General features: G+C 38.9%; 1 protein-coding gene across 1 annotated transcript; it reads left to right on the forward strand.

Annotated features, from left to right (window-relative positions):
* The first annotated feature begins 128 nt into the window (after nt 1–128).
* On the forward strand, nt 129–25,494 carry LOC100377944 (U3 small nucleolar RNA-associated protein 6 homolog). Its single transcript, XM_085502983.1, is given in 21 exon segments — nt 129–395; nt 1,046–1,130; nt 1,853–1,894; nt 2,192–2,263; nt 11,023–11,091; nt 13,521–13,584; nt 14,137–14,255; nt 14,944–14,976; nt 15,079–15,126; nt 16,809–16,896; nt 17,543–17,627; nt 18,288–18,400; nt 18,627–18,775; nt 19,515–19,586; nt 19,984–20,116; nt 21,035–21,102; nt 21,484–21,561; nt 22,732–22,838; nt 23,261–23,327; nt 24,179–24,251; nt 24,760–25,494. Coding segments are annotated over 21 exon segments (1,821 nt in total). The 5' UTR covers nt 129–303; the 3' UTR covers nt 24,924–25,494.
* The last annotated feature ends 1,031 nt before the right edge of the window (nt 25,495–26,525 follow it).

Raw genomic sequence — 26,525 nt, forward strand, 5'->3', positions numbered from 1 at the left:
CAACGCCTCGTTTTGGAATCCTAAGCCTCGGTTTCACGTGATGACCTACAGTTGACTCCGATACAAAATACAAGTTTTCTGTGTGCAGTCAGCACAATTCCAGACAAAATCAATTATCTGAGTACGCTGTGGTTTATATTATACAAATAATCCAAATCTGGCACAACAATTATTCTGGTAAACGAGAATACACCAACATCCTTTTTGATTGAACTGCGCATGCGCAGTAAAGAAACTGTCCATGTGTTTCGTAGTCTGCAACATACATTTGAATCAAATGCTGGTTAGGAAAATACAACAGACATGGCAGAATTTGTACAACAACGTCTTGAAGAAAGGCTCACTGAACTGGAACAACTCGAAAGAGTAGGATTGTTTAACAAAGCCGAGATAAAGTAAGCGTCACGACAGTTATTGTTGTATTTGTAATGAGTGGTTTCAATATTGTTTCCAAACCGGAAGTGATATCAAGCTTGAAATTATCATTTTTCTGTCTCCTGTCACGTCTCTGTCAGAATTGAATTACCGGAGTAGATAACTATGATTCGTCACAAATAAATAACCAGTATTGATGAAATGTTTGTATACGTCCATGGTGTTAACGATATTTACTGCAATAGAAAGTCTTCTTTTTGAGTTGCAGAAGCTCTCCATGAGATAACTGCCGACTGTGATGGAGTATTTTGTGTAAAACAATTACAGTGGCGTGGCGTAGACTCTACACAGTACAATAAAGTCCTATGATGTGTGTGACAAAAATAAAAAAATAAAAATGCCCAGTGGCTCTATATAGATATGATAGAATTGGAGAAAGTGTAAATATTAACTTAACATCATTTATATTGCAATAAAATACTTGGAAAAAAACAAAAAAAAAACACTTCACATATAATTCCTTATACGTTCTTCAGTATTTCATGAATCAGTTGTAAACCTTTCCAAGCTTAATTTCATTATTTCTTAATTTATTACAATTACAAATTTATTACAATGGAACATGTCTGCTCTTGGATTTCCATCTAATATTGTACTTCATAATTTCAAGGGCTATTGTGAAGAGAGTGAGGGGTCATGAATACAAGCTTGCAAGGAAGTCAAAAGAAAAAGAAGATTTTCTCAGATATATTCAGGTACACTTGACATTAGTTAGTAGGTACAGAGTGTTTTAGTTCCTCCACAAAATTTGGCATTGGAATTGTCTTAAACAAAACTTGAACATGGTTAGCCATCTGGCACTAGAAGACCTGTGATCCTGTCCCAAAACTGAATCAACTGGTTACCAGGTTTAAATATCTAATCAAATCAAGATCACACGACTATGAGCACTGTTAATAGTGATTGCGATTGTTTTATCAACAGATATCAAAACATGGTGTTCAGGAGGGCCATTTCTAGCCCAGGGATTTGTTTAAACAAGAGAACAGGGGCGCAGCGCCCTTATGCCATGGTTATACGCCCCCTTACCCTGGGGAGCAGATCCTCTTGCAACCATAAAATTCTGATTGACCAGGGATCACATGGAGCCACAGTCTTCAACTGTGACCTGTCTGATAGTAATTTTGGCCCCAAGGAAGCCATAGAATGCTTCATTTTAACTTAGAATTATCAAAAACTCTACACCCTGGTCGGGAGAACCCTATCTACCCCACTTGGTGGCACCGATGAATTGCAGTGCTCCACCTCTTGCAGTTTTTTTCTAGAAAAATCCCTGTAGCCTGCCAGCTGTTTTTAAAAACCAAGTCCAAGGCTTGTGTTCTATTATTGAATTTCAAACACTTACAAACATGGAAATCATGCACAGTTATAATCTGATAGACTACATATATTTATTATTGTTATTATTTTGTTTCAGTATGAAATTAATTTATTATCCCTAGTCACTAAAAGAAGAAAGGTGAGTAGTTTAATAAGCATAAAGTAATACTTGAACCAAAATTATCTTTCTGTTATGGTGAAAGTGACAAATAATATGGAACACATTCAATGTTGGTGATGTGGTTTGTCTCTATAAAAGAGAAATTTTAAATGTTGGAACGAGTACAAAAACATTTTGATTAAGTGCAAATATGACTTTTAAGAAAAACTAAATTATTTTATACACCTGTGTTATCAGCTTCCAGCATTAACTCATGATGGAGATTTATGTAAAATGATTTCTAATACTGCATACTGTTCCCTTTTAATTCCACAGAGAATTGGCTATTTCTTCAAGAAGGAAGAAATTGAATACAGCATTGTGCAAAGAGTGATCAACTTGTTCAAGGTAACAGAATTTGTACAAAATGACAATATCGTAGTCATATAGTAGTAGTATTGGTTGTATTGTTTATTAAAGTGACGTTTGACAATAAGAAAATATTCAATAAATACATAGCTTGAAAATAAAAATTCACTACGTTCAATTACCCACCATAGACTCCGGTCAGTCAAAATGACTATTTTGAACTGTAGGCATTAATCAGCGATTCTGCCGGTGACGGAGAGATAGAATCCAGGTCAGGGGAAGCCCCATGACCTCAAGATTCTTTTACCCCTTGCGTCACGAACCCACGTAACCGAGGCCATCTGGCAGCGCCACAGGTAGCCGTCCATCACTCTTAATTTCTCTCCGCCTCGAGTGGAGATGAAATCTAGCAAGCTCTGCTGGATCGCCTGCCTTTTTTCCTGTCCGGATTTATGGCTTGGGTTGTTGCCGCTGCTCGGCATCCGACATTGTAGCTGGTAGGATATGTTTTCCTTGTCATTTTTACTCCCGTGTCGTTTTCCTCTTTGTGTGTAGTATTTTTCACAGCAAAAAATCAAAATCCGGCGGCACTACGTAACCAGTTGGTTTTCATGGCGGCACCTTTTACAACTGTAATTCGTTTCCCTCATGCATGTCATCTTTTATTTTCAATGTATTTAGCAATACATGTATATAGATGTAATGACAGCACCAAGGCTCGCTGCTGTTTTCTTTCCAGTCTCCTCGTGTTTCGAGTCGACCGTGCAGTGGTTATATTCAGAATTTACCAGCATAGAACCCGCATCCGAGATACTTTGTCGTAGCTACGTGCGGGTTTCGGGGTTTTTGCGTAAAAGTGTGTTTTTTCACTGGAGTTCTGAGGCCTGAGATTTTCTTTCAGAGCCATCAAAATTGCTGAGACTGACCGCGTCACAGCAAGGTCGCGCGTCCAGTAAACAGATCAGTTAAAGTGAGTTGCGTGTTTGGCATGAGTGGAAAATCCTCACGCTCGGCTACCGGTACTTCATGTACCGGGACGTCGAGTAAGAGGCCTGACGGCGGAGGTACCGATATTTTTCTCGGCCTCCCCCACTGATCGGAGGGCATCCTCACAGTCTGTTTTTTCAGGCGGTGTTTTACCCGATTTTACCGGCTGCAGCGAGGCTGTGCCCCTGGAGGCCTTCCTCCTATGGGGGCCCGTTGCGGGTCTCCTTGTGGACCCTTCCTCGCATGGCGCCGGGTTTGCCTCCGCGTTGAGGGCTTTGGTCGAAGGACTGGCGGGACAATTGCGTCCCTGGCAGGCCGGGTAGATCAGACGCAGTCGAAGCGAGCTGTCTCCACTGTGTCCCCTCGGTGGGCAAGCAGGAAGAGACACGAAAGCATGTTTGCATTCAAACACGTCTCTTCCGGGTAACCCCCGTTCCCAGGCACGGCTCTCCCACTATTTTGGGGGGTGGCCGAGGCTCGGGCTAATTGCACCAGTCCTTCTCTGGATTCTCGGGCACTGAATGCCAACGGGGTGCTGGCAGCCAAGTCTCCGATCTCGGGGCAGGGCTTTCAGGGCAGGGCACACGTTGACCCCCCCTACTTTTAGCCAGCTAGGGTTCGTCACGCGGTAACGGTACAACGGTGATGAATTTTTCCTTGTGTCCGGTCCCCGCTGTGGGTTTTGACTCCTTTCTTCCGACTCACGGGCGTCCCCAGAGGGAACCGACCCTGTCATGAGACGCACAGTCGAACACGCTCCCTCTCACATATTTAAAGTGAATGGAGATGCAGTTCGCTCGCGTCGGATACAGCTGGTACTCCGGGTGGTCTCTCAGAGTCTTCCATCTATATGACTCGGTGAGCCACGCTTTGGGGTGAGGCGGAGTATCATCGATCCCAGTGATACGATGTATATACCCCCACCCTTGATCCTAAAGCGACCACCTAAGGTTGCTTCAACGCTTATGGGATCACAGACGTCGGAATCCAAAGCAACCCCGTCGGCAAGTCTCTCCCTGTCCACCTGAGTGCGGAGTGGGGCGCAGAGCACGCAAACGGTGTTGATGGGCGGCATTGGTCAGCCGCGAAGGATGTAATGCTTAAGGCCCCCGGGTGGGGATAACATTAGGCAACACTTCCCACTGGACCAAACGCTACCCGGTCAGTGTGGTTTCGGGATCAGACCCCATAGCTTGGGATGAGACCAAAACGCTTCCAACTGGATTCCAAGGCTCCTTCCCCAGACCCCGGTACCACGAATTTGCAAACCGGGCAAAGGGGGATAGCCGCGTTCCATGGGTGTTTTTGCCAATTGAAGACGACCCATCCTGCCCTGAGGGCAGAGTTGCTTGAGCACATTATTATGCGTGACCAGCACTCTGGAGACCTTGGAGGCAGAACGCACCAGCCTCCTAGACCAGGCGACATTTTTACTGGTGGGTCACCGCACATCTAGCATGCGACACCCCCTAGTGTCGCCTGGCTCTCTTGGCCAGGGCCACTACCATGCTACGGGACGCGGCCTTAGACGCACATGTTTTTGCCGACAAGCTGAGCCGGGGTACGTCCCCCACCTCAGTGACGTAGACTGGACATCCTCCACCCTCTTTGTTCAGGGAATGGTGGGTACAGTCTTGGAGCTTCGGAGTTCAATGAACCAGAGGGTTCAGATCGAATCCGCTAGCCAGTTGGTCCTGCCATGGGCAAACGGAGGGCACCCCAAGCACAGAAAACACAACGCTCTAGGGCGTCGTCCGCTAGCCAGCCAGGATGCAAGCGCTTATACCCTTCCATGGGAGGGGAGGGTAGTGGCGCGCCCCCAGGGAGGTTAGAGCCAGGTGGTGGCTCCTCACCCTCCCTGGACGGACGTCTACCCGGCAGCAGGGGAGGCATGTTTGACGCTCACCTCTGCAACGGAGGGGGGGGGAGGCACGTGTTCGGTGAATGGCCAGGTCACAACTTAGTGACTACTTCAGGCCTTGGGGAACTCACCTCATGGGGGAAGGGAGCCCCCCCCCCCCTCGCAACTGTCGAACACATGGCCACATATCCCTGTCGTACACAGATTGCGCCGGTGTAGTCCGGTTTGGAGAGGTTGGATGACCGATCGCTGGACCTTTCCAGGTGGTGACATCCGTTTACGAGATACCGCTGAAATCTCCATTTCCCCCTGTCAGTGTCCCCCCTGTTGGGCACTGCAAGGCGGAAGCAATCAGACAGGAAGTAGCAGTTTGCTGGGGAAAGACGCCATACACAGAGTACATCAGCCAGAACTAAGGCCAGGCTTCTACCCAAATGTGTTCGTAGTACAAAATCTACAAGTGGCAGGCGTCCAGTTTTGGACCTCGGCAGACTGAATCAGTACGTGCTCCTCGATCGGTTCCACATGGAGACATCATTCAGGGTTCTTCTCTCTATCCACCGTTTTGACGGGCTAGCCCCGCTGGACTTAAGCGGGGCCTACCTGCACGTACCGATGCACCCAGTGAGTTACCATCTCCTTTGAATCGCCCAGCTGGGCCAAGTATTCGAATTTCGGGTGCCCCCCATTCGGGTTAGGCACAGCGCCCCACATGTTCACCAGAGTGATGAAACAGGTAGTGCTGCTGCTTCACCAGATGTCGGTACACCTCAATCCGTACCCAGACTTCCGGTTACCAACAACCCGGGCAAGGTGTAATAGCCAAACGCGTCAGGCTAACACGGGATTTACTCCACCAGTTGGGCTCATTAGTAAATCGACAAGTCCCACCTCGACCCAACGTACAGTTGGTGTCCCTGGGCATGGAGTTTTGACACAGAGGTAAGCTTGGCTTAGCTATTTCAAGCGTATAGCTTAGCACTAAGCAGCCTAGCCGAATGCCTAGTCAGCGTTCCCTCGATGTCCCTCTGTGAACTAATACGGATCATCGAAATGATGACCTCGGTTCGAAGGGTAGTTCCCCAGGCCGCACTACGCAGCCGCCCAGTATAACGCTTGTTATAATGCTGAGCTCTCCTATGGGAACTAGATAGGCGGGTTTCGATCTTGGATCAAGTGAAGGAAGCCCTGCCCTGGTGGTCGTCACTGGCCAACCTCGGACAGGGGAGCCCCTTGGGCCCGCTCGCCGCAGGTATGACCCTGGTAACAGATACCTCCCCCTAGGGTTGGAGAGCGCATCTATTGAGCCAACAAGCCCAAGGATATGGCCCCGCATTAGTTTCGAGACTACCATATCAACCGGCTCGAACTGAGAGCAGTGTACTTAGCACAACCACGCTTTATACTCGTAGTTCGAGACCACAGAGTCCTGCTTCGCACAGGCAACGCAGCAATGGTCTCCTTCAAGAAGGAGGGGGGACGCATTCCCCATCGTTGTCAGTCCTAGTGGAGCAAAATCTTCTTTTGGTGCCTGGAATACAATGTGCAGCTTGCTGCACACCACCTTCCAGGGGTGAGGAACAGTCTGGCGACGCCTTTTCAGGGCGGCTCCGTCTCGAGAACACGGAGTAGCTGATACCCCAGTGGGTAGCCTCTAAGCTGTTTCGGCCATGGGACGGTCCATGGTTGGACCGTTTTGCCGCACCCCGGAACGCAAAGCTCCGGACGTACATAACACTCCTGCTGCCTCCAGGAGCCTGGGCCAGGGTCGCTTTGCTAGCCCCGTGGACCCACTTAGTTGTGTACGCCTTTCCTCCCTTCCCGCTAGTTCACCGGGCACCGGAGAAAACTTCGACAGGAGCACATCCGCATATTATCATGGGTTGCACCCAATTGGCCAAGCAAGGCCTAGTTTCCACTTCTGTTGGAAATGCTAGTCGAAGCGTCAGCAGTGCTTCCGGACTTACCGGACCTGCCGTCCCAACCAGGCGGCGCACTACCAACGAGCCCAGCTGGTATCACTTACACGCATAGAGGCTCTCAGTAGACCCGCACATACGAAAGCCTTATCTGAGCGGGCTGCCAACGTCCTGGCCAGGGCGAACAGGGATTCCACCTACGCGGCCTACATTTCTGATTGTTGTAGCAGAAGGGAGATTGATCCATACCATACCTCTATTGGCCAGGTAGCAGGCTCCTTCGTCCACCTGTTTGACAAAGTAGGTTTGTTCTACGCAGCGAGCGTTGGCTACAGGTCGGTCTTGTCCCCCACCACTCAGAACGTACGGGAACAAGACTAGCCGATTGTCCTATTATTAGGAGACTATTTACTGCTTTCCAGACGCCAAGACCCCATACAAGGGAGCCGCCCAACTGGGACTTGTCGGCTGTGTTGTCTGCTCTAAGCAGACCGCCCTTTGAGGCTCTCCAATCAGCACCACTCAAAATTTTGATGTGGAAAATAGTCTTCCTACTGGCCCTTGCCTCAGGTAGGCGCCGGTCAGAGCTAGGCACGCACTGTCCTTCGCGGACGGTTGTGCCACTTTTATGGACGATCAAGTTGTACTAAAGACACGAATCTGGTTTCTCGCCAAGAACAAAATCCCAGGACACGATCCTCAACCGATCGTCATCCCCCGGCTGGCAAATAGTGTCAGTCCGGAGGATCAGGAGGAATTGCTTCTCTGCCCGGTCCGAGCGCTGAGTTGCCACGAGAACCGTACCAGGTTTTCTAGACGGGGAATCAAACACATGTTTTTGTGTTACGGCCCTGGCAAACAGGATAAGCCGGCTTTCCCCGACTTCCCCGGTATATAATACACTATCCTCCTCAACACAGACCTTGCAGAGACACCATGTACGAGAACATGAGGTCCGTGTGATTGCTAACTCACTAGCGCTAGCGTCAGATGCCCCCTCAAACACATTCTGAGGGCAGGCTTCTGGAGAACGCGGAACGTCTTCATCAACTACTACCTAAGAGACACCCGATCTATTGAGCAGGGTCTCTTCAGGTTAGGCCCCGTTGTAGCAGGTCAGGCCTTGTTTGCTGACCCAGCAACGACCACAGGGGCCTCTGCGCATAGGCGATAGTCAGTCTCGGCAGTTTTGCGGGCAGATTGTCTGTTCCACTAGCACTTCCTGGAAGCTCCCAGGTTTCACTTCGGTCGACCTACGCCCTCATGCGAACTGTTTCGGTCCTACTTCAAGCTTATCACCCCCGAATTCGGCAGGGGTCTATCTTTCTCGGGCACACCGAACCCTGTCACCACAGCAGCATTGGCTTCTTGCTTCGGGGACAGCACAGGCAAGGTAAGACGCCACGCTTCTTGGGTCTTAACTTAGGTTTTTGGGTGTGTTTTCATTCCGGACTGGGGAAAAGTCTTTCATCATTCTCCTTTTTTTTTCTGTTTGCTCGGAAAAACCCGCCACCTATCGGTGTCTGACTCTGCCTACAGTTCAAAATAGTCATTTTGACTGACCGGAGTCTATGGTGGGTATGAACTATGTGAATAGGCAGGTTCGGAGAACCCTCGCCTAAATCTGTCACCCAGCCCAATGGGCTTACAAGTCACTGACAATATCTTAGTCATATAACCAACTATGCTACTCAGCCCTTAATGCAAGTTACCCAGCTTCCTAGAATCTATGTACATTTCTTCTTACTATATGCACTTCAACTCAAAGGCACAGCATCCACTGATAAACCGTTGGTCGGTTGAATGAAAGTGTTGTGCATATAAACCTCTTCAATTATATGTTGATTGCTGATGATGGTGAATTCGTCACCTGCACCATTAAAACTTGCCAATGTGTGTGTGCTCTAACGTACATTGGCAAGATAAAAAGTGTTTCTTGTTCTAGGGAAAATTGAAAACTCATTTTTAGTCCCCGTTCGGACGGAGTCCGAAAACGGGGACTTATGTTTTGCCCTGTGTGCATCCGTCCGTGCGTCCGTGCGTCCGTGATCACCTGTATCTCGAACATGCATGGACCGATTATGTTCAAACTTCACTCATACATCACACATTATATGGGACATATGCACATGCATTTTTTTCATGATCCGATTAATGATAGCCGAATAGCGGCCATTTTAAGGCCGAAAATGCATCAAAATGGGACATTTTCACCATTCCGGACCCAGATCTCAGTTATGCATGGACGGATTTCGTTCAAATTTGGTACATACATTAAACATAATAGGACCTTGATGCACGTCATTTTTTTTTTCGGATCAAGTTCGAAATGGCCGACTGGCGGCCATTTTGTTTTAAAGAATTCAGTTCTGGATCCGTATCAGAGACATGTCTGGATTGATCAAGTTCAAACTTCACACACACAAGGTACATCATGTCACAAATATGTATGTACATTTGTTTCATGATCCCATTAACGATAGCCAAATGGCGGCCGCTTTAAGGCCGAAAATGCATTGAAATCGCACATTTTCACCATTCCGGACCCAGATCTCAGTTATGCATGGACGGATTTCATTCAAATTTGGTACATACATTAAACATAATAGGACCTTGATGCACGTCATTTTTTTTTTCAGATCAAGTTTGAAATGGCCGACTGGCGGCCATTTTGTTTTAAAGAATTCAGTTCTGGATCCGTATCCGAGACATGTCTGGATTGATCAAGTTCAAACTTCACACACACAAGGTACATCATGTCACAAATATGTATGTGCATTTGTTTCATGATCCCATTAACGATAGCCAAATGGCGGCCGCTTTAAGGCCGAAAATGCATTGAAATCGCACATTTTCACCATTCCGGACCCAGATCTCAGTTATGCCTGGACGGATTTCATTCAAATTTGGTACTTACATTAAACATAATAGGACCTTGATGCACGTCATTTTTTTTTTCAGATCAAGTTCGAAATGGCCGACTGGCGGCCATTTTGTTTTAAAGAATTCAGTTCTGGATCCGTATCCGAGACATGTCTGGATTGATCAAGTTCAAACTTCACACACACAAGGTACATCATGTCACAAATATGTATGTGCATTTGTTTCATGATCCCATTAACGATAGCCAAATGGCGGCCGCTTTAAGGCCGAAAATGCATTGAAATCGCACATTTTCACCATTCCAAACCCGGATCTCAGTTATGCATGGACGGATTTTGTTCAAATTCGGTACTTACATTAAACATAATAAGACCTTGATGCACGTCATTTTTTTTTTCGGATCAAGTTCGAAATGGCCGACTGGCGGCCATTTTCTTAAAGAATTCAGTTCTGGATCCGTATCCAAGACATGTCTGGATTGATCAAGTTCAAACTTCACACACACATGGTGCATCATGTCACAAATAGATATGTGCATTTGTTTCATGATCCGCTTAGCAATAGCTGAATGATGGCCATTTTAAGGCCGAAAATGCATTAAAATCACGTATTTTCACAATTCCAGAACCGGATCTCAGTCATGCATGCATGGATTTTGTTCAGATTTAGTACAATGTGTTGTACATATGCAGGTGCATTTCGGTCATGATCTGCTTTGAATGTATATGTCACTCAAATATGAACGGAACGGGGACGTGTCATTGACAATGACTTGTTGTTTTTTGTATTAAGATTATTTAGTACCACAACATGATGTTGTATACTAAATAATGCTCTTCAATACATACATCAAAGATTGGGTTTGGATCAACAAAACAGAAAGTTTCCCATTCAACCTTATATGGCAAAATTTACCTGTGTCCAAAATTGCAAAAAAATAATGTCAAGCACAGGTTTCAAAACCAATTTTTTTTTTGGGCCCGGGGTGTATTACAGTCATACTTGGACATAGGTATTTAGAAGTGAAACTCCACAAAAGTCCTAGGCTACCAGATACTCATATGTCAAATTATTTAAAAAAACAAATACCGATAGATCTTATTTTTAAATGTTACCAAAACTTTGCGTCTTTTTCATTTCTCACTTAGAGAGCATGTAGCCATTACAATGATGACATCAAGTTGTGGATGTCATATATTCAATTCTGTAAGAAATGGGTAAGTGACATTTTAACTCCTAAATTATGTAATGAGTTACCAGGTACCGTACTCGACCACGTTAGCGCCCATGCCCTGGCAAGCGCCCACCCCCCACTTTTGCGCAATTTTTATATTCGGGGTCACATTCGGCAAAGCGCCCACCCCTTCAAAAAGCAACTACCAGGGTAATTTAAAACTTGGTCTTGCGTAATGAAACTTGGTAATCGTTTTTATATGATACAGCGTGGATATCGACTGTTGTGAACATGTTGTGAATGCGTAGAACACGGTAACTGTGCGTAAACTACGCTTCGACAATGACCTGTTAATACAAGTAAAATGCGGTAAATATTTCATGCCATATTCAGTTTACCTCTCAAAAATGGCTAGTTACTAGTTTTTTGGAAAAACTATGTCGTTTATTCTCTGAAATCAATTCCAACAGATTGTACTTCAACATCGATAATTCACTTCCGCATTGTGTTACCGGAAAATCTTCGGGAATTTCCGAAGAATTGCGTCAGTACAACACAGCATTGTGATTGGTTAATAACCAACTTGACCCATTAGGTCAAAGGATGCCACTGCAGGTGAAATCTGCAAATGCATCATGGCGGAAAGTGATTTTCATCGAGAGTTTGGGTACGATCCAACACCTTCGTCAGTGGAGATAATATGACAATTTTGACTTCGACTGTGTTCCAACAGATTCAAATGTTTTTAATTTTGTAAATTCTGGTGGTACGTAATTAATATTGTAATAAAATGTGCATATTTTTTGTGATCATTTCTGTTTCTTCATTGTGAAAATCAATGACGACTCAATTAATTTCGTAATTTGATTTCCCTCAAAGACGTAATCTGTTACTTGATGAATCAAATTTTTCATTTGCACTCTTTTTCGAGGGGGGTGCTCGGGTAAGCGCCCACCCCTAAAAAATCGTGATTTTCTGAGTTGAGGCCCCTGGGCGCTAACGCGGTCGAGTACGGTACTTCAAAGTGTCGTGTAATGAATTACACTCAAAGGAAATATGTCGCTTCCTGAATTACACTTAAAGGTTAATAGTTATTTACACATTATTTTTAAATATACCGTACTTCCCCGAGTATAAGCCCACCCCTCTTGGACATTTAACTAGTTGAGGGCATCCCCAAATATAGGCCCAGGGTGTTTTTACCTGGTGTCAACAACATTTATTAAAATATGCATGTAAAAATTGTATTTCATTGTTTGGTTCCAGCTTTTACGAGAAAACTTGAATTACTAGTAATTTCAGAGTGCATGGCGGGCAAAAGCACGGGACATAGTTTGCACCTTTTCTATTCTGTTATTCACTCAGGATGAACACCGATGTTGCAATACTGAAATAATCCATATTTCTTATGAATAGTATGTTTTCAAACACCAAAAATGTGATCGTCAAGTCGTGAAACCTGGTTATCGTTTTACTTTTCCGAATAATCGTGTCCATATTGTGACTGGGGTGTAAACGAGCAAAGTACTAGTATTCTTCGACATGACTTGTTGGCAGCTGTCAGTTTATCTTTCAAAAATTGCAGATCAACAGCTTTTAGGAAAAATATTCAACTTTTTTTTTGTCAAAATCAGTGTTAACAGGTCGCATTTCAACATCACGGTAATTCACTTCTGCATTGCGTTGAAAAAATTACTTTGTCCATAATTGGGAAACTTTGTCTGTACGACACAGCATTTTCATTGGTTAACAAAAGACGTGACCTGTTAGATCAAAGGAAGTTAGTTGTTCAGGTCAAATCATGATGAAAAACACCATGGCGGAAATAGCCTTGTATCAAGAGTTTCCGTACGATCAAAAACATTCCACAACGAAGATAATGATAAAGATCTTGCCTTCGATCGTTTTCCTACAGACCCTACCCATTTTTGCACCGTAAATTCAGACGGTATGTAAACCGTATTGTAATAAAATATGTGTATTTTAAAAAGTGTCCTGGGAATCAGTGACGCATTTTGTCCTTAAAAAGACGTACGATAATATTTCTCCGAGACGAGCGCTGTGAACAAAAAATGTAATTTGGTAATTTTTAGAGGTTGGGAAGATTTTTACAATTTTAAAACCACCAAAAAATTATTTTTTCTGAGGTGGTCCTCGAGTATAAGCCCACCCCCAAATTTTCCCGATTTTACATGTTCAGGCCCCTGGGCTTATACTCGGGGAAGTACGGTAATATTTTTAATTGTATAAATTATGCTGTTATCATTATTAGTTTCAATTATCAGAACACTAAATATTTAATAACTAATTATTATGGCAATATCAGAATATATGGATAATCATGACATTTTGATGAGATAACATGTAATTGGAATGCAACTGTAATAAAAAATCTTGAATGGTGTGACAAGTATTGATACATTGTTTAATTATTCAATTGCGGGCTTATTATTTTCTTTGTTTTATTTACAGAATAGACGTGCAGCACTAAGTAAAATATTTGCAAAGCTTGTCAAGATACATTCTAATGTTGTTGGTAGGGACACTGTTGGTATTCATTCAGCTGAAATTAATAAGCTTGTACTCTCAAAAACTGTAAAAGTATTATTTTTTTCCTGGTATTAAAATGACCATTGTTTGATATTTTGAGTATATATTCACTGGGTTTAAATTCATTAATTTACCAGAGGAACAATGATCTATGTTGAAACTTTACATGTTCACATAAATTTAACCTAACATTTTTGAAATTGAAATTAATGCATTTACAATTTTATACATTTTTGTTGTTCATTGTAATTGCAGCTAAAAAAAAAACATGCATTTGAGTTGAATCTGTCAGGCTAAATATGCTGTTGTTGTAAATGTGCCGTAATTTATAGTCCACAATGCCTACATTTGAGAACATACAACAAAAATAAATATGGTACCAATAGAGGGATTGTCAGATTGAAGTTTTAGGAAACAAAAAACGTCAACTTAGATTTGTGTCTTCAGGAAATGCAAGTTACTAGTATTGAATGAATTAATTTGCTCAGTTTGCTTTTATCTTTAAAACTATGCAATTTCACATGTATTTGATTGGTAGGTTTATGGATTATGGCTGCTAAGTTTGAAATGGAAGATCACAACTCGCCAGATAGTGCTAGAGGTCTGTTACTCAGAGCACTGAGATTTCATCCTGAATCCAGAAAACTTTGGGCTGAGGTAAGTAAAAAAAATAAAATGAAATGCTTGTGTTTTATCAAATTTGTCAAATTGTTTGCTGTTTTGTCTTAAATCATAAAATTGCAGCCATAAATATAACAGGAACATTTTTTCAGACACAGCCAGATGATTTCAATAACTTTTTATCATGATCATACATACTGAGAACAGATGCACATCAGGCTTTTTTTTTTAAGACTCAACCAAAATGGCTGACTGGTAGCCATTTGGTTATTTTGTATGGTATTTATACTAGTGTCTGTATGTGTGGTTATTAATCACTACATTTTGTCAGTTTATGCAATTTCTATCGTGCTGTATTGAATTTGACCTAGAGATTATGCATGGAGTCCTTTGGCGTACATGTACCATTTCTATGTGATTGTACTGATCAACTACAACTGTAATACCAAATTGATACTACATTGTCAGTGCTCGATTCTACCAGTATATTTTTTTCACAACTTTAAATCATTTGTAGCTAATGGGGATTTATGCTCATCTGGTCCAAAATTTGAAAAAAAAATATTAGAAAATATTTGCAGAAATATTTATGGCAAATTCAAAGATAGCAAAGCTAACAAGATAGACTGGGAGTCATTAAATTAAATTATTATGTGATTTGATCAATACATTTTGTACATGAAATAACTTAAATCCAAAATGTCAATTTCTGTTTCATTTTCAGTATTTCAGATTAGAACTTATGAATGCAGACAAGGCAAGTTCACTTATTTTCACTTCAGATATTTGGAAATGTTGATCATTGATTCTGATGCATTGATACAGAGACAAATGATAGCATATTATTTTTCTATTTCAGCTAAGAAAAAGATGGCATATACTGCAAGATGTAAAGGTAAGCTCTTAAGTCAATGTCTTAGAATGTCCATTTCATGAATTCAGTTCAGAGTAGTTGTAATTTTATAATACCTGGTACATATTGTTGCATGGCTACATGTTAGTGTTGATATGGACAGTAAACCCCCTATAGTACCAGTATGTTTGTTTCTATACTATTCAAACAAACTTGATTGAGGATTGGAATGGTTTACATATGCAAAAACATCTTTTACAATGCAATATGGCTGACTGTCTGCCATTTGTACCGGTACTTCATGTACCATAAAAACTCCATACTGGTAGTTTTTCCGCTTTGACCACAATTATTTGGCAGATTTTTGTAAAATTGTGACTGATCACAGAATTGTTTTTAGTCCCCGTTCGGACGTAGTCCGAAAACGGGGACTTATGTTTTGCCCTGTGTGCGTCCGTGCGTCTGTGATCACCTGTATCTCGAACATGCATGGACCGATTAAGTTCAATCTTCACTCATACATCACACATTATATGGGACATATGCACATGCATTTTTTTCATGATCCGATTAACAATAGCCGAATAGCGGGCATTTTAAGGCCGAAAATGCTTCAAAATCGCACATTTTCACCATTCCGAACCTGGATCTCAGTTATGCATAGACGGATTTTGTTCAAATTTAGTACATACATTAAACATAATAGGACCTTGATGCACGTCTTTTTTTTTTCGGATCATGTTCGAAATGGCCGACTGGCGGCCATTTTGTTTTAAAGAATTCAGTTCTGGATCCGTATCCGAGACATGTCTGGATTGATCAAGTTCAAACTTCACACACACATGGTACATCATGTCACAAATAGATATGTGCATTTGTTTCATGATCCGCTTAACAATAGCTGAATGATGGCCATTTTAAGGCCGAAAATGCATCAAAATCACGTATTTTCACAATTCCAGAACCGGATCTCAGTCATGCATGGATGGATTTTGTTCAGATTTAGTGCATATATTAAACATAATATAAGCTTGATGCATACCAATTTTTCTTCGGATCAAGTTCAAAATGACCACCTGGCGGCCATTTTGTTTTAAAGAATTTAGTTTTCGATGCATATCTCGGACAGATCAAGTTCAAACTTCACAAACACATCATACATTATATCATACATATGCCTGTGCATTTGGGCCAGTCCTTTTAAGGTCAAAAATTCACAAAAATTGCACATTTTCACCATATCAGAACTGAATCTATGTCATGCGTGGGCAAATTTAGTTTAAATTTTTTTTTGGATTGTGTTGAAAATGGCTGACTGGTGGCTATTTTGTTTTACTGAATGCAGTTCAACATCCATATTGTTGCTGCTTTGAATGTATATGTCACTCAAATATGAACGGAACGGGGACGTGTCATTGACAACGACTTGTTGTTTGATTCTTCAAAATATTTGCTCGTCGTTTTCTTCTTGGTCCTATGATTCAACACTAATGTTGACTTTAATTAATAAGAACAAACACTGTTGAATGACCCTTTAACACAGGCAAATATTAATATTCATATACTTTAGGTAACACAGTTTAACAATTCCCATGTGGTCTGTGGTCGGTAGGTATCCATATAGCAGAATCCCACTTTTTTGTCATAACATGTTTACTGTTTGTATCACACTGATGTATTACGATACCCTTTGACAAACCTTGAATTGTTGTTAAAACAAGTATTTTTTTTCACAGTCTGTTGAGACGAGCATTGTCGAGGATGAATTAATGCAAGGCAAAGCTGCTATAGTAGTTTATAAAAAAGCTATTCAATCCATGCCAGGTAAATTTACAGTTTTAATCTTTAAATAAGAAGATTATTTTATTCTTCAACTTTTATTTTTTGCATAAAATCACTATTTGATTTACCCTATGCCATACTTGCTTTGCTTGATTTGTCCAATGTATTCATTCAACCAGGGCAGTCAATAACCCAAATCACAATCACCAAATATTACTTCAAATGATAACTTGTCACCAACATTTTTTTAAGCATCTTGTTCCAAAGTCAAATCCAGATTAAAAGTCATGATACTCACATCGCTTGTGAATATTTATGACTTGTGAATGCCATATGAATTTAACCCAAAACATTGATTGTTCAGAAGTGCTTAAGCTACTGTAAAATACTTTATTTTCACTGGAATTAATTTTTGTTGAAAAGACTTTTTAGGTGTTTTGTAAGGAATTTATTTACACTGATTTTTGGCGAGTTGAATGTAAAAGATAGGAAAAAAGGTATATTCGCTAGATTTTATTTTCACTGAATCATTCCTTCAGCGAAAATAGCGAAAATGAATTCCAAGCGAAAATAAAATATTTTACAGTATCACTAATTATATTTAAAATATTTCACAAGCATATATAATCATTGTATTGCTTCTATATATCTCTCTCCCATTCAAGACTTTTTTCTTTTTTCTTTATAGATGATATAGAATTTAGATTTTCACTTCTACCAATCTCCAGGGAGTTTGACTTTACTCAAGATGTTCAAAATGAAATATACAATGAGTAAGTGACACTTCTAATAAAAAGCAAGGAAGTTGATTGATCATTGCGTAAAATCTTAAAGGGCGGTGGTTGTCACGCTGCACAGATTGATTTTCCCACAATCCAATGCGCTCTTCTAATGGAAATCACAATTGTGAGGTTTGACATAATTTCTTTTTGGCTACAGATGTTGATCTAAATTTGAAATAATCGAAAAAAATTTGTGTGGGTCTAATTTTGTGAATTTAGAAAACTATGGCATTCAATGCGTTAAAAAAAAAAACTGTGAACACATTAATTTTCACTGGTAATTTGTTTTCAGTGTTTTGACATTTGAGTATAATATGAAACTGAGTAATAAATTCACAGATTTTCCCAGTGAAAGAATGAGTGTATTGTTATTTTATATATTCACATGGATTTTAGGGATCCCCAATAGAAGTGCATGTAGGTGATTCAAATATGACTTAGGTTAATGACAGATGTTATTCTTGGACAACATAAGTACATGTATAACTAACATATTATATATAGCAAAATTAGGTATCAGGAACGTACTTACATACAAAGTGGGAGATGTAACTTGATGAAAAAACACATTGGAGATAATTGGAGCTAAGGGACCGAAATAATTAAAATATGTGCATATTTATTATGTGAATATTTGTTGTTTTAATGCAGTCTCAAGAAAGATCACCCAGAGAATGAGTTAACATGGAATGCATTAGCAAGAAGACATCTTGTACATGAGGAGAAGGTTATAGCTGATGCCAGGCATCGAGAGATGGATCCAGGTATGTTTGTGTATACAGCGCCCTCAAATTGAATTACGAGAAATTAATCTAGATATCTTTGCATGTAGCGCCCTCAATTGGTATTAAATGAAAATATGCATGCTGTTTTTGGGTTCAGTTAAAATTTGAAATTAATTAATGTACTGTAATTATCTAGAGAACAAGTAGAATTTTATTAGTGTAAATTAATTGTCAAATGACGACAATTTCTGATTCTGTTATTTAGATTTAGCTGTGTTACAAATGGAACAAAAATGCTATGGTGTGTTTGACAAAGCTGTGAAGAAATTACCAACAAGAAAAATGTGGACTCTTTATGCAGAAACTTGCTTGGAAAGAATAAGAGAGGGACAATCAGAACACCTTTGTAACCAGGTATGATTGTTCTTTCTTCCTTGTTTATATTATTATTATTATTTTTTATTTCAGGACAAGCCCATATAAAAAGTAAGAAAAAAAAAAATATTAACAAATTACACGATATGCCTTAAATATAATCGACCACGCCACATTTGCCATAGTACGTGATTTAAAGAAAGTATCACTAGATAATAAATTGATTAAAACAGAGTTCTTACTCATCAACATGAAGTCTGGCGAAAGTCTCTGTTATACTATTAAGAGAACGAGAAACATTACATATAATTCTAAGAGCGTTGTTATACGCAACACGAATATGATTAAAATCTGCCACAGTAAAATCCGACCATATTGTAGACTAGTTTGATTTTTGTTAGCACTAGCGTTACTAAAGTACAAACTCAATACTATTGGTAAACAAATTCAAATTTATTACCCCATAAAAGACATACTAAACAGCTCAGATAAAAAAAAGTACTGCTCATGCCCGGTTCATCTTACAATGGTCAATTGAATGTTTATCCCGATGCATGATGGGAGTTTATGTTTATCACATTGCATACTGGGAGTTTGCCATACAGAAAGTTAGCAGAGTACAACAAAAATTCTGCTTGTTTCTTACGTTGTAACACGTTTCAATGTGGCATTTTGGTTGCTCATGGTTGATTCAATTCCATTTGGTGTTTGTGATTTTTTCTCATACATGCATGAATATATAACTGGGAGTTAATTCATTATACAATTTACTTGACAGCATGTCTTAAGAGCAATCAAACTGCTTTCTAGTATAAAATACCAGTTATCAGAAGAACTCTATGAACAGTGGGTGAGTAGAATGTGATTGATAAGTTCATATGTTCACTTGAGCAGCCTGAATCAAGGTTTTACAGATAAAGTTAACAAGAAAGTGGGTGTGTCACAAACTTGTAGATTATTTATTTGCTCTCTATTTATAATTGACTTTCCCTGATGGAAATCTATTAAATTGAGCCAGTTCACTTTTAAACTGTATAAGTACATTATGTAAATGATAGTGTTGATATGCTGATAATTGTTATAATACAACTGATTGATATTTGGTTTCTTGCATGTACTCTGGAAGTAACTCCAGATGCCCAAGTTCTTCAAATAAAAATTTCCCAAGACTCATCAGTGTCTTGGTTTGTATTGCTGCTATTGAATACCGGTATATATTATACTTGTTTTTTGTATGTGTGTACAAGGTTGATGTGTTGATAAAAGTTGGCATGGTTGACAAAGCTAAGGAGGTAGCTGAGATTGCTACCAAATCTCATATCAAGTCTGTGAAACTATGGTTACAGAGATTGCAGTTAGTTATCAATGATTGTAAACTAGGTAGGATAGTGTTTTTTTTTATCTTGTGATTGTCTCATAATTTGTTTATATCACTCACCTCACAAGTGTTCAGTATTTTCTCTGGTTGGTCTTTACTTGCATCATATTCACCAGCCAGCTTATTTGACACTCTAGTGAGGTATCCTTGGGGGCAGAGCTACGTCACAGACGTTCCACGTTGCTACGACGCGCACCACTGTACCACGTATTTCTATGGGCTTTGTGCACGCTGCTGTGGAACGCCGGTGGAGCCGATGAAAACTCGAGAAAACAACACAAACTCAACTTTGAAGTAATCCTGAACAACCAAATTCATATATGTTACACACGTAGGGCTAATCTTGTTACACTGTTCAGGGGACTCTCATCAACCATCGCAAAGTACCGTTTTCTGCGAGTTTTTGGTCTTTGTTTTCACCGCGAGGGTTGCCAGGTGGTAGATAATGCCCGGTTGTCCGCCCCCGAGGATAGACACAACACTGTAACAAAACGATTTAATGCTAATTCATTGGTGCATCATTGATGCAACAAAAAGTCATACATTGATACAGTGATCTTAAAAAACATCTCACTATAGTTGAAGTACTTGTATTTTGGTAAACCAAAATTCACATATTATTCACAGGATACGTGTAAAAACAAAAAATCGTGGCCACAACATTTGCAGTCAACAATGCAGTAGCATGCTTATTTATTTTTTGAAAACCAACATCACCCAGAAGCTCAACTTGAATTTAAGGGATTCCATTTTGGTTCAGGATCCCTACAAAGTTAGTTATGTTAGAGGACATGCACAATGTGCTATATGCAGTTCATTAGTTATATGTGATTATAATGATCATTATGAACATAACTGTACTTCATTCCAGGATGGATGCAAAACCACTTTAACATAAAATTTTGCCAATTTGATTTCAGGTGATAATAGTGGAACGGGGGAAGTAATGGACCTGTTTGATTATGCTGCATCTCATGTTAAATCAAAGGTAAAATAATGGTATACAATTTCACCATGTATCAATGATATCAATTCCAGCCTCTTGTTGACACGCTATTTTGATTCCCCACCTCATGAGGAAACACACAGTTGAGAAAAGAATACATAAATTGGAAGCCAATATATAGTGTACTGTAAAATACTTATAAGGATGAAAAGGCCTTTTGTGTTTATTTTCACTGATTTTGAATGAGTTGAATGTAAAATATAAGTAAAAGTTATATTCACTGGATTTTATTTTCACTGAATCATCCTTCAGCGAGAATAAATTACAAGGGAAAATTACAGTAGATAAAATTGGAATACACAAGGCTAACACATGATTGTCATAATTGTAGACCTTCAGCAAAATATTGATTTCACTCTGCAGCAGTCACAACCACTGTGGGATTTAGGATTAACTTGGTGTTTGGCTTGTAATCCAGATGAAGTTGAAGCAGTCTTTCAGGTAAATATTTACAATTTCACTGAAGTTGTATACCATATCTGCTTAATATATGTAAATGACAGATTTGTCTAATTTTTTTTAAATTTTTTTTTTAAAAAAGTTTTTGTGCCAGGCGACAGTTCCGAACATTGAATGTCACTGTTGTCTCTCCTGACTTTTTTTGTAAGTGCTAATTGCAAGTGCTAGTGCTGACACACAGATTTGTCTTTAGTCAAAATAAGTTGTATTTAAATGATACAATAGAATTGATTTCTGCATGCTGTTAAGTTTAAAGTAAGGAGTGAGCATATAACTGAACCACCTCAGAAAAAAATGAAGATTTGTTTTTTTGATATTGTAATCATCATGAAATTATCCAAATGATCAATGTTGTTTCATTAGATTATTGGAGAATATTAATTTTTTGGAAAGTAACATTGTGAAACGAGTTGCATTGTCACTAATTTCCACAATACTTCCACAATGAGAAACAAATATATTCAGTCGAAGGCAAGATCTTCATCATTATCTTCATTGTTGAATATTTTCGATAAATACACACAAAAAACCCAGCTTTTTCAGGGCCGTCTCACATACTCCGAAAAAAGAACTACCAATAAACATTTTTCTTTCATAAACACACTTTTTTACTCACATATCTTAATAATTTTTAAGATTGTACCCATTGAGCTTATGACCTGGGAAGTATGGTACAGGTTTTACCTAGCTAAAACAGCACTAACCACAACCATGATAATAAATAATGACACTCCTAGGGATCACTGGTGACCAATATCCATCATGCTAGGGATGCTACATTTCATAATTTATTTGCTAAATGAAGTGATTACGAGAAAATGTAAATCACTTATTTTCGCAAAAGCCAAATTTCCATGAATTTCCTGAGTCAAGGGAAATTGTCAAATTCTGTTGCAGTGCAAACCTCGATGGGAAAACATCAGATCACAGTGACTTTGCAGAATTGTTTTCCTCACAAACTTTATTAGGTTATCAAAAACTAAAAAAAAAGTTACATTTTTGCAATTTACATTTTATGTACACTCTGATGTCATTTATTAGATATGTATATAAAATTGTGCAATATGATATAAAAATTATTGATTATTATTGAATACTTGTCCAGATTACCAATATTATAGATTTGTTTGTGGTACCTTTGTTTTTTCCCAGCATGGCATAACTCAACACAAACAAGTAGCTCTACTTATGAAGGAAAAATATTTAGAATGGGCAGCATTTTCTGGTGGAACTATGAAATGTCAGGAAATATACAAAAGGTAAAAAATACTTAGTCATCAAAATTTTTTAATTATTTAAGACTGGTACATCTTGTTTGTTTACATATTGCTACGGTAGTGTGTGTTAACCTTTTCATTGTGGCAAAATCACCAAATGTATATTCAGAAGCTCGCTGAATTTATTTTGTTCAGGGAATTATTGAAACTTACTTTAAGTACATTACAATCAGGATTGTGTCTGGGTGATCTGTGCCTGCCCCCTCTCCTGAAGTATCTCAATCACATACATTTGTATTCCCCTCTGAAAGCTTGGCATTTTAACATTGAACTATAAAAAGGGAAATTAAAGTTACTGTATTAGAACACAAATCGTTCCATTTTTGCAGCAGACATTTGCTTTGCTTCTTTCACGAATTACACAAGATCTTGCAATTAACAGAAAATCACATATTTTTCTGTAGGCTTATAGCATCAAAGCCAATTGGCTTGAATTTCTATATGAAGTATATATCAATTGAATGTGGCAAGGTTTGTACAACTATTTTCAATTGCAAAATAAAATGACTGGATTCATCATGAATACAACTACCGGGTAATGTGTGCTTGTTATGCCTCAAGTTCATGAATGCCAGATGAAATTATCTGCTTCTGTTTAGATCTGATCGTAGAATGTGTTCTGTTTAAAGTTGAATTCCCACATAGATATTTTCTTATTCATGGTTTTCCCAATTGACAGAATAAGTGAGAGATGGAATATCTAAGTGCCACCATATTTTTATTTTCATTGCTGTTTTAGGATTACTGTATTTGAAAGTATGAATGAGCAGAAACATTGTTGTGACAATTGTACTACGGCTATACATGTGAATGTGACATTATTAAAATAAAACAAAATGCATCAGAAATTTAGTAGAAAAAGCATGAATTAGAAAATTGTTTATATCTTCGAAGTTACAATGAACACTATCTGGAATACGAACACCTGTGATTTTGTAACATTTCAATTTTACTGTGTGTGTAATATGTTGAAAATGAGAAGCACTGACATACCCATTCATTATCCCCTAATCCTGCCAGCTCTATGTACTTTTACATTGATATTGGACATATAAAAATAACAATACATGAGACAAATTTGCACATATACATAGGACAGTACAGTGATACAGAAATTAATATGCAACACAAGAGGTAATGATCAGTCTTGAAGCATTCACAGCAATTAATGTACAAAAGAATGATAAATAGACCTTGATGTGATCACTGGAATAGATGAATGTAGCATGTGGGTACCAAGTTGTAAATATCTCAATTCTATAACTTGATGGGCCCACTGAAAATATAAATGTGTATTAATGAATAAATTTGTCTTTCTCCAGGCTAAACCAAAGATTATAAAATTAAGGAAGTGTTATGAAGCTGCCATTCAAGAGTTTGGTGCTTCAAATACTGGTTAGTTTGTACATTCGTTTTTTTTTTCATTTTTACATATTTTCAGCCAAGTATGTCTGTAAAATATATAAATTGTCTATCAAAACTTGTCATAAATATGCTCCCACATATAAATCTCCTGTAAAACGTGCACCAAATCTGAGTTGATACCGTACAGCAATGAACATGAAAAAAAATGGCTGTATGTAAACGAATATTAATGAGTGCAAATTAAAAAAAATTTTAGAAGGTGTGAATTGTGGTAACTGAAAAATAGATTTACTGGCGGTAAAATAAAAACTGTTTTATATATTTTGAATGGAATACTGAAACAAGTGCATGTAATTATAAAACACATTTTGCATATTAACTGCCAGTATAAGTTTAAAGCAACCAATATATCAACTTATAATTTAAATGGATCTAGCTGTCTTAAAATAATGTCAGTAGTCTACTTATGCACATGCACTGTTTAATCAAAGACTATAGTCCTTGGTTTAACCAACATAATCTTTTTTTTTTCACACAGACCTGTGGTTATCGTATGTTAAGTTAGAACTGACTCATCCCAAAGGTAAAAAAGAGAAAGTTGGTGACTTATACTGGAGAGCTCTTAAACATTTGAATCCTAGTTTTGTTGATGATTTCATCAGTCAATATACGTTATTCCAAACTGGTCACCTCGATGTTTAGTTTAAATTGTATTTTTGTTTTCATGAAAATGATTCTGTCACTAGGACAATTTCAATATTTATATATAAATATGACGGCCACAAAGTTGTCTAGTTATTTCTGATAAGCTAATAATTAAAGCTGTTTTTTTTTTTAAATGCACCAAAGTTTGAGGTGTATCAGTAAAACATGTGACATGTTATCACAGCTAATTTGTATAACCTTTGCCAATTATGGATTGACATTTTTACTATGAAATTATTTGGTGTAAAAACCATTTAGATAACTTATGATACCGATAATTTAAAGAAAATGTTATTTGATAAAATAACAAGCTTTTTCAGACTGTTTTACAGTATTGTTTCGTAACAAGATTCAAATTACTGTACTTAAAGATTCGTCATTATTAAAATTATGTATATCCTTACCAGTTAAATTCTGTTTGCGTTTATTAATTTTTACAAGTGACTTGTGAGGTCAATATAATAAACTAGTATACTAAATTGTATTTCAGTGGCAACTCCAGTTAAGCCTAAACAGTAAAAGCTACAATGGAAAACAAAATACAGATTAACAGTGTGAACAATATAAACTGTAGTTTTCTCATGATTTCCTGTTGCCAGGTGTGTATAGGTCGCATAGAGCCATAGCATACATGCTACACAATGACGATTTATTTATAAAAGCACCGCAGTTATTGGTGTTTGCCAGGTGTACATGTCAAATGGTTCCCTGTAACGCGAGCACGAAATGCGACAAGGGAAAACACTCCAATGAAATCACTAAAGTTATCTGAATTTTATACATTTTGACTCTGGAAAAAATGTGCACAAACCATGGATCTTGGATAACCGTTTTCTAAGGTCTATGCACAAACTAATTAAATTGTATTGTCGATCTATTTGATATCAAACCCACGAACAAATCTCGTGAATATTGACCATTTTCAGGGTTGAAACATGTTTGAAGGGTTTTCTCTGTACGTCAGCGACCATCGCAGCCATTGATGCTGATTGGCTGACTTCGTTAACGATGTGTACATGCATGAATATTTGAACAGCCATACGAGCATAGGGGACAGGTCGGTGAAGGTTCAGACCTTATTTTATTTCGGAAGAAATAATTGTATCGAGGAACAAATTACCACTGGAAAACACCAGGAACGCGATTTTGATAACTGAAAATAGATCGGAAATTCAAATGAATAAATAAATGGTAGCTGAAATGATGCTGTCTCATTGTGGGAATTATGAAAAATAATGATCAGCGATTTTCCATAAAATGAAACTTAATTCTTCACATATTCGTGTTAATCCCGTAGCAAACTGTGCCTTAGGGTGATCGTATCAACGAATGTTAAGTGCTGCAGCAAATATTTAGATCTTAGATTCATTTTGAAATTGTTTATGAAGGTGATCGTGGTATAACAATTATTAAATACAAGGAGGGGAACAAAGTTCTTTAAACTGTCATGTACAACTGAAACAATGAAATGACCATATATAAGAAACTGAAAAAAAGTTTGGGCACCAGAAATGTTATAAGTTTAGTCACTTGTCTTATATTTAGATAATATATATCTGTTCCGTATTGTTTTGTTTTCTCTGTGTATTTTTCGGTATT

Source organism: Saccoglossus kowalevskii, chromosome 8, assembly GCF_978046115.1.
Source record: "Saccoglossus kowalevskii chromosome 8, keSacKowa6.1, whole genome shotgun sequence".
Lineage (NCBI taxonomy): Eukaryota > Metazoa > Hemichordata > Enteropneusta > Harrimaniidae > Saccoglossus > Saccoglossus kowalevskii.